The sequence below is a fragment of the Portunus trituberculatus genome, chromosome 41, assembly GCF_017591435.1.
Source record: "Portunus trituberculatus isolate SZX2019 chromosome 41, ASM1759143v1, whole genome shotgun sequence".
Lineage (NCBI taxonomy): Eukaryota > Metazoa > Arthropoda > Malacostraca > Decapoda > Portunidae > Portunus > Portunus trituberculatus.
The window spans coordinates 2,032,674-2,046,906 of NC_059295.1; the positions used below are offsets into that span (position 1 = coordinate 2,032,674).

The following is a 14,233-nucleotide window of genomic DNA, read 5'->3' on the forward strand; positions in this document are numbered from 1 at the left end:
TTTCAAATGTTTTTCGCAGGAGGTTGCCCAGTTTTTCCTTCGTTCCTGGAGAACTAGTACTAGGGCACAATATAGGCCGCATATCAGCAGCTGGTTGTTGTTTTGCCTCCGAAGGAAAACTGATCCGTTTCAGCCACCTGTGAGTATCCTGTTGGATCACCTTTTGTTACAATATCAACGCAGCACAGGTCGGGGATACAGCTCCATGAATACAATCCGTTCAGCCATCTCTGCTATTGCTACTATTGATGGTCATCCTTGCAGGACATCATCCGTTATTCTCTTGGTTTATGAAGGCAGTTTTCTTAGAGAGACCTTCTCTTCCACGCTCCCATACAACTTGGGATCCTCAGGTAGTGTTGGATTATATCTGTGGTCTTGGCCATACTGTGGACTAGTCTCTTCTTCAGTTGTCAAGAAAACTAGTTATTCTTATGTTTTTGTTGTCAGGCCACTGCAGTCAGACCTTACATTTACTAGATCTTAGAAACATGTCTGTCACAGAGTCTCGGGTTGGTTTTGGGATTGGAGACTTATTAAAAACTTCTCGTCCTGGGGTCCACATGTCAGGCTTGTTTTTTGATGCCTACCCACATGACAGCCGCTTGTGTGTTCTTGACACCATCAAGCATTATCTAGATAGGACTAGCTCCATCCGTGGGTCACTTACGGGTTTTTTCCTGACTATACAACCTCCGGTTCGGTTGGCCTCCCGGGATACATTGCGATGTTGGGTGAGAGACGTGATGGGAGCTGCTGGTATTGACATTACTGTCTTCTCTCCCCATTCTACTAGGTCAGCCTCTTCCAGTAAGGCAGCCCGGATGTTGCTTCTTGCTACAGTAGTCTCCACCATTGGATGGGCGAGGGAGTCTACTTTTGCCCGACACTATCGGAAGCCTCTTGCCCAGCAGGTCCAGTTTGCTAGGGCAGTTTTGTCATAATGCTTTTGTTCTTTTCTCATGTTAAATTTTGTAAGGGTTTGTGAACCCCTTCTTAGGTTTGCAAAGTGGGGAAAGAATTTTTTTCTGTAAGTTTCCAGGGATTGGGTCCCATAATGTTCAAGATATACTATATGTACTTGGTTGTGGCATAAACTTAGGGACAAAAATTTGTTCTGTACCCTGTGGAAGGTTCTTGGGACTTTTTGGTGATACTGTCCTGAAATACATGTGATGGGTCTTATGTTTGCTATTTTGGTATTTTCCTTACCAATGTTCTGAGTATTGCGTTTCATTTTTTACCTGGATTTTGTAATTTAGTAGGTTTGAGGAATCTCTCTAAAGCTCTCGTTGGCTACTGCTGTGACGTCAGTTGAAATTCGTGACGTGAAATTGTAAGATTAAATGAGTACTTACCAAGTATGAAGTTTGATCGTAATTTCACGAACATTCAGCGACGTCACAGTGGTGTACAATGCCCTCCCTCCCTACCCTGTCTGTTTTGTGATCCTCACTTTAGGGCGAAGGGTCCTTGCGGTAATTTGTAACTGCTTCCTCAAACCTCCTCTCTAAAAGTGACCAACGGTGGAATGGTAGCATGGCATCTCGTTGTACACCACTGTGACGTCGTTGAATGTTCGTGAAATTACGATCAAACCATACTTGGTAAGTACTCGTTTAATCTTACAATTATAGCAGGCAATAGAGGAGTGGAAACATAAATATCGTGATGAAAGCAACACACAAGCTAAAAGGGTCACAAGAGAAAGAAGAAGCGGCCGAGTCGCTGCAAGTCTCCGCCTCGTCTGTAGGCGATCTCATCTCTGCTTTATATTTTGGTATTCCATTTAAGATATCACTTTATGCATTACAAAATAATACTTTGTTGGGGGCAAGGTTTGTAAAAAGCTAATAGAATTCTTTTTTTTTTTTTTATGCCATGTGGGCTTTTCATGGGAATTTATGGGCTAAAGGGGGTATTTTTGTGAACATAAATGCATATATAAGACAGTAACACCACCTGGAGAGGTGGTGTTACCAGAAACCTGAGAGCAACCTCATAGCAACCTCGTTACCGTCCCTCCAAGCGTTCAAGGATGCCATTTCGCGGCAAGAGGTTGCTCTGACATTGTTAAAGAATCTTGGATCCAGCTCTCGCTCTTCTCATGCCTCATGTGCAGTCTGCCAGCACTGAGTACAGATGGAATCTCTTCAATCTGCCTATAATTCACCAAGATGGCCCCAAAACGTCCTTCATCTTTTTCTGCATGTGGGGTTATTTTTGATAAATGGATTTTTTTATAAAGTGGTAAAGCTCAGAGGAAGATGGTGACTGACTGTGGTGTGAGTGGTGAAGGCATTGACGCAGTGAGTGTTTTGTTTATGTATTCTTTGTTTTGTTGTTTTCTCTTATAATATTTTGCTTTCTCATTATTTCTTGCTTTTCCCTATACTTTAAATACACTTCTAATATTTAGAATGGTAGATAATAAAAACATGTTGATTTAGCCAAATGAATAGAGTATTTTGTCCAAATTTTTTTGGAGCACATCCCGCATCCCCCCTATTATCTATTGTTTCTTATGAGAATTACATGTTCGTTTTACGCGAATTTTGATATACGCGATGCCTCTTGGAACACATCTATCGTGTAAATCGAGAGTTACCTGTATGACATTTGAAATACAAGATGGCATAGTAAAAAACTGAGGAAGGGAAGATGTCTGAGAGATGTTAAAAATATAGTTTCCCGCAAAGATGTGTTGAGACTTGGAACAGTTTAAGTGAAGAAATGGTGTCAGCAACGAGTGTGCATAGTTTTAAAGAAAAATTGAATAAGTGTAGATATGGAGATGGGGCCACACAAGTGTAAAGCTCAGGCCCTATAAAACTACAACTAGGTAAAGTAGAACTAGGTAAATACACACACACACACACACACTCAATCTTCGTTTTTCCTGACTAAATGGTGCAGGCACTAGTCTGGATAATGAAAAGTCAGATAATGCAAATGGGTTCCACATTTTATGAAATATGTATTTTGTCATCTTAGACCTTTTAGAAAATGTGAACTTTGGTTTATTTTTGTATTCCTGACCAACAAAACAAAAATAAACTTAATCTACGTTAACCTAACACTAAAACTAACTTAACAGTATCATATATTGCTGCTTATAAGTCGACTTGGCACTTAAGTCGACCTCTATAATTTGACTCCAGAATGTTGCACATAAGTTGAACCCCTTAAACTTCCTTAGCCTGGCCCACTGTCACTAAGCACTGGATTGTAAATTAAATTTTATCTACAGTAAAGTAAGTAAAACAATTCAAACCGATTGAAAAAACCAACTTCAAGCAGTTCAACATAAACAAACTGTCAGTTTTTACTTTTTTTTTTCTCTACTCACTTGCTTCAGACGAATATTTACTTTTAAAACTCTTATGGTAATTGTCCAACCACCTACAGTCCTGCTTCAAACGTTGTAACAAAAGTAACGAAAGCAACTGCCTCTCATGGGGACGCATACACTCCCAAAAGGATTATATTCAAGGGTGATGTGAATATTTCATAGGCAAGGAACTGAAGGAGGCCAGATAGGAGTCCTGGTTCAGGGAGACATCCCCTTACTCCACCATGTTATGCAGGGGACTGACACTCTGTAGTAAGTAGGAACAACAATGTACCTTGATGAATACTGTGGTTTATTAATATATATTCTATTGATACAAAAGTTAAAAACTAATACCTAAAATAATCTGGAATATTTAACAATATAAAATGATATTTATAATTTTGCACCTAAATGGCTATTCGAATGGAAGTCTCGTCACTAGGTGGCAGCAGTGAGCAGTCAACCATGATCATTTCATTGCAGAACCATTATGTTTTTAGCCTTTGTATCAATGAAATATGCAATAGTAATAAACTACATTATTGTGTTGGTACATTATTCTTCATACTTACTATAGAGTGTCAGTATGTGCAGTCCTCATGAGTAACAGTTTCTGATTTTTACTGTATCTTACCAGAATAATGTGTAAACACAGTCCTTAGGTCAAGTTCAGTAACAGTTTTCCGGTATGCTGATGTTACTGGTGCAAATATATTTGAAGGTTGTTATTTTATATCTATCCCATGGGTGGACCCTTACTGTTTACCATAAAAAAGACCTTAGAAATTTACTTATGGGCTGCAATATATGATAATGCCTGAGGGAAGGAAAAAAAACTTCATAGACATGAAGTACAATGAATATACTACTTCAACATGCAGTCATGTCATGTATCGCCAGCTTCACCCTGCACAGTAGCATTAAAAAGTCCATTATGATTGTGGAATCACCACAGCAACCCATCATTCCCCCTGAAATTCTCTATATCAATTTCTGTGCCAGCTTTCTAGTTGCTGCACATACCTCTTTATAAGGGTATTCTCTACGGCAGCAGCTTTTCCACTCCTTACGTTTTTCCTTGGTGCCACTTTACCACTTTTACTTGGTACTTCCTCACAGTATTTGGCAGAATATTCTACCAGCTTATCTTTTGATTTACTAATGTCTGACTCAGTTTGCTTGGACATACCATACTCCTCACAAACACTCATAACACTACCTTATTTCTCAAATTTTCTTATTGATTCCACCTTTTAAGTTTTTTTTTTTTTTTTTTTTATGTAATGAAGAGGGCCAGCCAAGGGTAAAAAAAAGAAAGGATTAAAAAAAAAAAGACCCACTTGAGTGCCGGCTCTCCAAAAACTGTAAAAGCATCAGCCAAAATTGAGGAGCAAATGCCTTGATCCCTCCCTCTTAAAAGAAGACAAGTTGTAGGAAGTTGGAAATACAGATGCAGGGAGGGAATCCCAGAGTTTACCAGTAAAGGGGATGAATAATTGAAAATACTGGTTAACTCTTGCATTAGAGAGTTGGACAGAATAAGGATGAGAGGAAGAAGAAAGCCTTGTGCAGCGAGGTCGCAGGAGAAAGGGGAAGCATGCAGTTAGCAAGATCAGTAGAGCAGTTAGTATGAAAATAGCGATAAAAGATAGAAAGAGTTGCAACATTTCGGTGGTGAGAAAGAGGCTGGAGACAATTAGTCCGAGGAGGGGAGTTGATGAAACGAAGAGCTTTTGATTCCACCCTATCTAGTAAAACTGTGTGACTGGAAGCCCCCAAACATGCGGAGAGTACTTCATACAAGGGCGGATAAGGCCCTTATACAGAGTAAGCAGTTGGAGGGGCGAGAAAAACTGGCAGAGACGCCTCAGAACGCCAAACTTCATAGAAGCTGTTTTAGCAAGAGATGAGATGTGAAGTTTCCAGTTGAGATTATGAGCAAAGGATAGACCGAGGATATTCATTGTGGAAGAGGGAGACAGTTGAGTGTCATTGAAGAAGAGGGGATGGTTGTTTGGAAGGTTGTGATGAGTTGATAGATGGAGGAATTGAGTTTTTGAGGCATTGAAAACTACTAGATTTTCTCTGCCCCAATTGGAAATCTTAGAAATGTCGGAAATTAGACGTTCTGTGGCGTCCCTTTATGATCTGTTGACTTCCTGAAGGGTTGGTCGTCTGTGAAAGGACGTGCAAAGATGTAGGGTGGTATCATCAGCGTAGGAGTGGATAGGGCAAGAAGTTTGGTTAAGAAGGTCATTAATGAATAATAGAAAGAGAGTGGGTGACAGGACAAAACCCTGAGGAACACCACTATTAATAGGTTTAGGAGAAGAACAGTGGCCGTCTACCACAGCAGCAATAGAATAGTCGGAAAGGAAATTTGAGATGAAGTTGCAGAGAGAAGGATAGAAGCCTTAGGAGGGCAGTTTTGAAATCAAAGCTTTGTGCCAGATTCTATCAAAAGCTTTTGATATGTCTAACGCTACAGCAAAAGTTTCACCGAAATCTCTTAAAAGAGGATGACCAAGACTCAGTAGTTGAGCGACCGTGATGGAACCCATACTGGCGATCAGACAGAAGATTGTGAAGTGAAATGTTTGAGAATCTTCCTATTCAGAATAGATTAAAAAACTTTAGACAAGCAAGAGATTAAAGCTATAGGACGGTAGTTTGAGGGGTTAGAACGGTCACCCTTTTTAGGAACAGGCTGAATGTAGGCAAACTTCCAGCAGGAAGGAAAGGTAAAAGTAGATAGACAAAGTTGAAAGAGTTTGGCCAGGCAAGGTACAAGCACAGAAACACAGTTTTTGAGAACAATAGGAGGTACCCCATCAGGACCATAAGCCTTCCGAGGGTTTAGGCCAGCGAGGGCATGGAAAACATTGTTACGAAGAATTTTAATTGTAGACATGAAATAGTCAGAGGGAGGAGGAGAGGGAGGGACAAGCCCAGAATCGTCCAAGGTGGAGTTGTGAGCAAAGGTTTGAGAGAAGAGTTCAGCTTTAGAGACAGAAGAGATGGCAGTGGTGCCATCAGGATGAAATAAAGGAGGGAAAGATGAAGAAGTGAAGTTATTTGAGATGTTTTTGGCTAGATGCCAGAAGTCTCGAGGGGAGTTTGAGTTTGAAAGATTTTGACATTTTCTATTTATGAAGGAGTGTTTGGCAAGTTGAAGAACAGACTTGGCATGATTCTGGGCAGAGATATAAAGTATGTGAGATTCAGAAGATGGAAGACCTTCAGTGGGCTTTTATCATGTATAGCACGAGAACAGGCTGAGTTAAACCAAGGTTTAGAAGGTTTAGGTTGAGAAAAAAAATGAGGAATGTACGTCTCCATGCCAGACACTATCACCTCTGTTATGGGTTCAGCACAAAGAGATGGGTCTCTGACACGGAAGCAGTGGTCATTCCAGGGAAAATCAGCATAATACCTTCTCAGGTCCTCCCAGCTGGCAGAGGCAAAACGCCAGAGGCACCTTCGCTTTCTGGGATCCTGTGGAGAGATTGGAAAAATAGGACAAGATACAGAAATGAGATTCTGATCGGAGGAGCCCGACGGAGATGAAAGGGTGACAGTATAAGCAGAAGGATTAGAGGTGAGGAAGTGATCAAGAATGTTGGGTGTGTCTCCAAGACGGTTAGGAATACGAGTAGGGTGTAGCACCAGTTGCTCAAGGTCATGGAGGATAGCAAAGTTGAAGGCTAGTTCACCAGGGTGGTCAGTGAAGGGAGATGAAAGCCAAAGCTGGTGGTGAACATTGAAATCTCCAAGGATGGAAATCTCAGCAAAAGGGTAGAGGGACAGAATGTGCTCCACTTTGGAAGTTAAGTAGTTGAAGAATTTACTATAGTCAGAAGAGTTAGGGAAAAGATAAACAGCACAGATGAATTTAGTTTGAGAGTGACTGTTAAGTCGAAGCCAGATGATGGAAAACTCGGAAGCTTCAAGAGCGTGGGCATGAGAGCAAGTCGTTGTGTACATAGACGCAACATCCAGCTTTGGAATGAAAATGAGTATAGGGAAAGTAGGAGGGAACAGAGAAGGGGCTACTGTCAGGTCCCTCAGACAACTGTGTTCTTGGTGAGGAAAAGAAAATGAGGTTTAGTAGAGGAGAGGTGGTGTTCTACAGATTGAAAATTAGATATAAGACCATGAATGTTGCAGAAGTTAATGTAGAAAAAGTTGAGGGAGGTGTCAAGGCATTTGGGGTCGTCAACAGTAGAGGCATCCGACCTGGGGACATTTTTGGTCCCCTCCCAAGAAGGGGACTCCGAGGCATGTTTAGGGGGTCCCATTTTTCTTTTAAATTTTTATTTTGATTTTGAAGTGAAGGGTGTATGTGTGGTAAGTGCATGTGTGAAAAAGGAGAATTGTCTTTAGAGAGCAGGCTGTGACTGCACTGTTGAGTTGTGAGACACAAAGGGAAACGTTCAGCAAGACCACAACTAGCTTTAATGGAAGGTTCACAGCACCCCCTGAACTAGTGCTATTAGATCTCACTGGGAGTAAGTTATTGTTTTGGTAGGTGTCTGCTACTAGGGCCACTCACTTATGCCTAACACCCTTAGGAGACATAATTTAAGAGTTCTAAGGTAATGAAAAATGCACAAACTTGCTCACTGATACTGGACAATACACACTAGCATCAGCTAGACTTGTTTACAACCACCTGCTGTAGTGGTGCCACCTTCTATTGGCTGTTTCTGGAAGTGTGCAAGGCACGCATTGTTTGAATTAATTTATTGGTCATCTGAAGGAACAACAACGTACCTTCACAAATAGTGTTGTTTATTACTATAGAATATTTTATTGATACAAAAGCTAAAAACATAATAATTTTGTAACAAAACAATCATGATTAAGTGCTCAATGCTGCCACCTAGTGAATAGCATTCCATTTGAACAGCTGTTTAGGCATGAAATTTTAGATATAAACTACAGTACGTTGTTGTTCTTACCTACTACAGAGTGTCAGGCCTCTGTACAGCATGGCATACGAAGAGGCCGTCTCCCGAAACTAGGAGTCCTATCAGGAGCTTGGCGGTATCTAATGAAGCATCTTTTCCATTTCTTACATTTTTCCTTGCTGCACCTTTACCACTTTTACTTGATGATGCAGCCACACAGTATTTGGCAGAATATTCTACCAGCTTATCATTTGATTTACTAATGTCTGACACAGTTTGCTTGGCCACACCACACTCCTCACAAAAACTTGCAACTCTAGCTTCTATCTAATTTTATTAATTTTCTTTAATTTTATTAATTTCAGCTTTTATGTTGCAGTTAAGGCCACTCACTTATGCCTAACACCCTTGGGAGACATAATTAATGAAGTACATGAGACTTACCACAGGTCAGTTGAGATGTGCTTCAAATTTTACGAAGCGGATCACGTCTGCCGAAGGAGAGCTTTCACATGAGACACACCGCGCTGCTGCACCCACCAGACTTTAAAGAGTACAACACCCACATGAAACACTCTAGAATTCACCCCTCATACATGGGAAGTTCAGAGGACACAGCAGTGTAGGGAGGGAGTGGAAGGCATGTGAAAGCTCTCCTTTGGCAGATGTGATCCGCTTTGTAAAATTCGAAGCACATCTCAATTGACCTGCGGTAATTCTCATGTACTTCATTAATTTTACATCATGAATCACTTGTCTGCCGAAACAAGCATTCACATGAGATTTTGAAGCCATGTGGGTTCGTAATTAAATAACTGAGTTTAAACAATAAAGGAAACTAAAAAGAAAAATTTATCAAATTTAATAAACACAGGAAATAATTCAACTTTTTGTGCCATACATTGTAACCTACATTAGAACAGCTTCCTGAAATGTATCACAACTTGAGACAATTTCTTTGTCATAATATTTAGCAAAGGTGGTTTCTCTTGACCACCCAGCCTTCGCCATGATGTGCGTAATGGGCACATTCATGGCTTTTATATATATATATATATATATATATATATATATATATATATATATATATATATATATATATATATATATATATATATATATATATATATATATATATATATATATATATATATATATATATATATACACCAGGAGCTGCTGGTACTAAGGCCTGCCTCAGGAAAAATCCTGGGACACCTATAGAATAAAGATCAAGATCAAGATCAAGCCTCGTGGACAACACGCGCAACACTCACTCCCCAGTCAAAACATAACAGCCGCAGCAGCAGCTTGTCTTCCCTAGCTCAACTTACCACCAAAATACCCTGCAATTGGCCTAGTGTTCGTAAGAAGACCAGGAAGTCTCTTACTCTCCAAGTGAAGCTAGATATTATTCACAGACACGAGAGAGGCCAGAAAACTATAGCAGTGCTGGCCACCATCTTGACTCCATATTATACTGTCTCTATTTTCAAGTCAGCAGACTCTATTAAGAAGGCTGGTGAGACCGTATCTTTCTTGCAAGCTAAAAGAACCACCTGAACTCGTGACTCTACAATGGATAAAATGGAAAGCCTTGTGGAAATGTGGTACATAAGTTTTGTATGCAGTACAATGACGCGCACTTTGTTTACATTCCACAGGTTGCTGGTTAGTGTCTTTCCCGTTTCACTCTTCCTCCCTTCATAAAGTTAAGATCATCAACATTATAAAGTTACATACATACATACATTAGTGTACATTATAATGACTTAAATTAAACTACCTAAATGTTTTACTTCATAATTTTTACTTTCATTAAACCTTTTACTGTACTATGATGCACTCTCGCTTTGCTTACTCTCAATGGAAGTTCAAATCAGGGGTTAAACTTGTTATAATCGGTTCGCTTAATGAAGTTTCGCTTAACGAAGTGTTTTTTAGGAATGTAACCCCTTCGTTAAACGGGAGTTGCCTGTATATTATAATGCATAATTATATTATTATTATTATTATTATTATTATTATTATTATTATTATTGTACTCACATTCACATGGGCTTGAGTGGCTTGGTGGGGAGGGGAGGAGGGGAGGATTAGTGGGTGCCAGTGCCACTGGGACCCGGCTGTGGCTCCCATGGCTTGGGCTTGGGCCCACCCCTGGTCAACCACAGGCTCTACATCATCACCTATGTCATCATCTGTGTCATAATCACAGTCACTCTCCCATCTATCATCACTATCCTCACTTATTCCGGGTCAGAGTCTGACGCTTGGTCAGACATGGCAAGTTAGTAGGGCAAAAAACACTATGGCAGTAAAATCATCCGTACGCGTGCTCACTAAGGCAAAAACAATAATGAATGCTTAGCAGGACATAATGAGTGGCTAATGAGCAATGACATGTCATATGGCGTCACACCTATCTCAATGCCCATTGGCTAGAGGGGTATTGTAGGTGGAGTCATGCATGACTCACGTACATCCCAGGGTAGCATACAAGCCAAAGAAGCAAAGAAACGAAACAATACAAGTATGTACTTGCCCCTATACGATTGTAAGGCGCGATATCGTACACGCGTACGAGATTGTATGCGTGTACAAGGGCCCATACCTCGTACACGCATACGAGCTTGTATTTAAAGGGTTAAAGGGATTGATGCATTTTCTACCACAAAACTGTAGCCACCAAGTAATATGTGGCCGATACTGCTTTGCAGTTGCGGGTCTCCATGAGGCCATGATGATGTCTGTGCCTGCCGAAGATACTCCGCGTTCTCGCAAGTGTTCCTGGACAAGAGGCAGGTCAGCAGCCTTGTGTGAGTCATGATGGGGTGTTCCTCCAGTGTTGACGGCTGACGCAGTACATTCCCTCTCCTCGGTATCAGAAGTGGCTCCCTAATGAGCATCTTGATTAACACACCCATCCATGGTTGTGACGGCCACAGTGGCACAATCATCTATCCTCGTGCCATCTCTGCCCAAATTTTCTGGAGGCATCTTGTGATTAAAGCAAATGGGGGAAAAGCATAAATTAACTCAAACTGTGACCATTTAATTGAAAACGCATAAAAAAATTCAGCTTCTGGGTCAGGTAGCCACGAACAAAAGCGAGGCACCTGTTTGTTGAGCCTGGATGCAAAAAGGTCAATACTTGGAACCCCAAATCTTTTGCAAAGTTCTTGAAAGATGTCCTCATTTAATTTCCATTCATGCCTATCATTGAACTTCTGGATGTAGCGTCAGCCAAGAGATTAACTGCACCTGGCACATGAGAACACGTAATCCAAGCCTTATTTTTCACACACCAATCCCAAATTTGTAAACTAATGTCATTACACACAGCAGATCTTGTGCCACCCATTTCATTGATATAGCGAATAGCTGTCATGTTGTCACAAAACACCCGAATATATTTGCCTTTGATATAACTTGTAAATGATTCCAATGTCAAAAATATGGCTGTAAGTTCTTTGGCATTAATATGCAAATCCAATTCTAGAAAGGTCCACCTTCCATTAATCTGTTTTCCATTCAGAGAGCCTCCCCAACCTAAGTTCGAGGCATCAGTATACAGGTCTAATTCCGTGCCACTCCAAAAGATTCTTCTGTTCTGTATTGTAATGTTGTTCAACCACCAAAAGAGATCTGTTTTCATGTCATCAGTGATGTCCATCCATTTATTAAAGTTCCCTTTAACTTTTTTCAGTGCAGAAATCTTTGCAGATTCTAGTTTCCTATAATGAAGTTTACCCATCTCAACAGCAGGAATGGCAGCAACTAGCAAACCTATTACTCGGGCCACATCCCTGATTCGAGCTCTACCACAACTATATAATTCCTCACAGCTGTGAATAAGTTTACATTTCCTTCGTTCAGGTAACGTGACCGTCATTGACTCAGAGTCAACGACATTACCCAGATATTCCAAACGTGTGGTGGATATTAAAATAGATTTACTCTCATTAATGCAGAAACCTAGCCTTCTGAGCATTTGTACCGTGGCATTTATACTCTCAAAACTTAAGGTGCTGTGGACAATAAGAGTGTCATCGATAAAACTAGTGATGACATGACCCATCTCCCTCAATTTAGCATAGACCGGTTTCATAAGTTTGGTGAACAAGCGTGGACCTTCAGCAATCCCATTAGAAAGACAGGTAAACTGATAAATTTTTCCATGCCATTTGAAACACAGAAAACGTTGCTGCTCCTCAGCTATTTTGATAGTATAATAGGCATGTCTGAGATCAACTGAAGCCATGTAATCACCCTTGTTAATCAACCTGATGGCTTGTTCAAAATTTTCCATTTTGAATTGCAGATAGGGAATGTGTGCATTAAGCTTCTCTAGGTTGAGAATTTTCCTAACACCACCATCTTTTTTCTTACGCAAGAAAATGGGAGAAAGAATTTGCCCCTCTAACCTTTTGGTTTCCCTGATGACTTTAAGATCTAACAGTTGAGATATTTCTTGGCAAATAATGCCTTTTTCTTCCTCATTAAAAATATATTCAACATTTTCATGAAATAAAAGACCAATATCATCAACATTAATGTTAAGATGGCAATGTGCAACAATGTCCATAATATGAGAATCATTGGTTAGTTTGCTCTATTCATTCACAAAACATTGAAGCCTACCAGCTTCAAAATGCTGACTTACTTTATTTATCGCCGGGACATGGAGCGTCCCCGGCCTCTGGAGTTTTTTGCATCCGAACTCAGTTGAAAGGAAGACTGCCGTTGTTCACCCTTGTATCCATACATATGCTGCCCATAAGGGTGGAACCTGGATGTAAAACCTTTGAAAGCAGAGTTACCCTGCGAGCCTCTTGATCTCCAACCACCAAATCTTGACGTAGAGGGCAGCTGTTTCTTATTGGTGAACTTGGTCTTCAATTTCTCCGATTCTTCAATGTGCTTCGCAGCCTGAGAAACGTCATTCCCAAATAAAAATCAAGGCATGGGGACTTTATCTGAGCAGAGGTGCGCGTATTTCTAGTTTATCTCTCTCTTAATGATAAACCGGTGCGTCAGGTTATTCTTATGGTGAGCATTGCCCAGCAAGCCGAGAGCACCATTAAGCAGCCCAACTTCCTGGGCCACTTGTGGATGTCGGTTCTGAGCAAAATTGTCCAACACCGTGAGAGACTTTGTCAAAATACTGGCTGCCATAACAATGTCCTTACCAACACCCTTCATACGGAAGTCGGTCTTTTTCGCATCAGGTTTAAGAACATCCAAGACCTTGCGTTACATTCCACTGGAGACAACGCTTCACAGTTACTGGGTCTCTTGGTAGCATCGTCCTTGAGAATTTCCTTGTACTCCTCCTCTCTCAGTCCGTTATCAAAAACATGATTCACCATGTCAGCCACTAGTCCATCAATCTCGGCTGCCACGGCATCCACAGGACCTTACACCTTGGCACACTGCTGAAGGACATTACAGACTGCTGATCAGTCACTGTGTCCCCTTCATCATCCTCATTAGAGGAGGAGTGATCATTGGCAGTAAATCTAGAGAACTCAGCGGTCGAGGGAGAGGCAGAACGAAACATCGGCCTTCCGGCGTTTACATTGTTGGTGGGGACGTCGTCACCTTCACCACCATCAGTGCCCGAACATTTACCTTCTTTCAACTTGTTCATATCCCTCCGTAATTCAGCAATAGCGTCCATAACCACGTTCCAGGGCGGAGCAGAAGCATCACGGTGGCCGTCAGCCCGTGAAGTGGAAAGGAATGAAGTAGCAACATGGACCGGCATGCCCGTCTCGCCATCACCATGCGAACGGTTGTGTTCGTGCCGCCTAGAACTTCTAGAACGTTCCCGCTGAGAAGAACCACTACGAGAACTGCTGGAGCCCTTGCTGGAGTGCTTATGGGATGAGGAAGCCTTTGAATGTGAACTGGCATGTCCAGAACCGTCTTCCACGCCCGAAAGTTGAGAATCGAGCAAACCAGAAGTCAAAGACGTGATGACAAC

At 41.2% G+C, this 14,233-nt stretch overlaps 1 protein-coding gene across 9 annotated transcripts in view; it reads left to right on the plus strand.

Annotated features, from left to right (window-relative positions):
• LOC123517175 (ubiquitin thioesterase otubain-like) overlaps positions 1 to 14,233 on the plus strand; it is a 392,577-nt gene that overhangs the window by 25,495 nt on the left and 352,849 nt on the right. For 6 of the 9 annotated variants that reach the window (XM_045277169.1, XM_045277172.1, XM_045277171.1 and 3 more), the window contains exon 2: positions 797 to 914. The exons of the other annotated variants lie outside the window; for them this stretch is intronic. In XM_045277169.1, coding sequence (XP_045133104.1) covers positions 860 to 914 — 55 coding nt within the window. In that variant the 5' untranslated portion in view covers positions 797 to 859. The remainder of the gene's footprint in view (positions 1 to 796; positions 915 to 14,233) is intronic. 9 annotated transcript variants of the gene reach the window in all.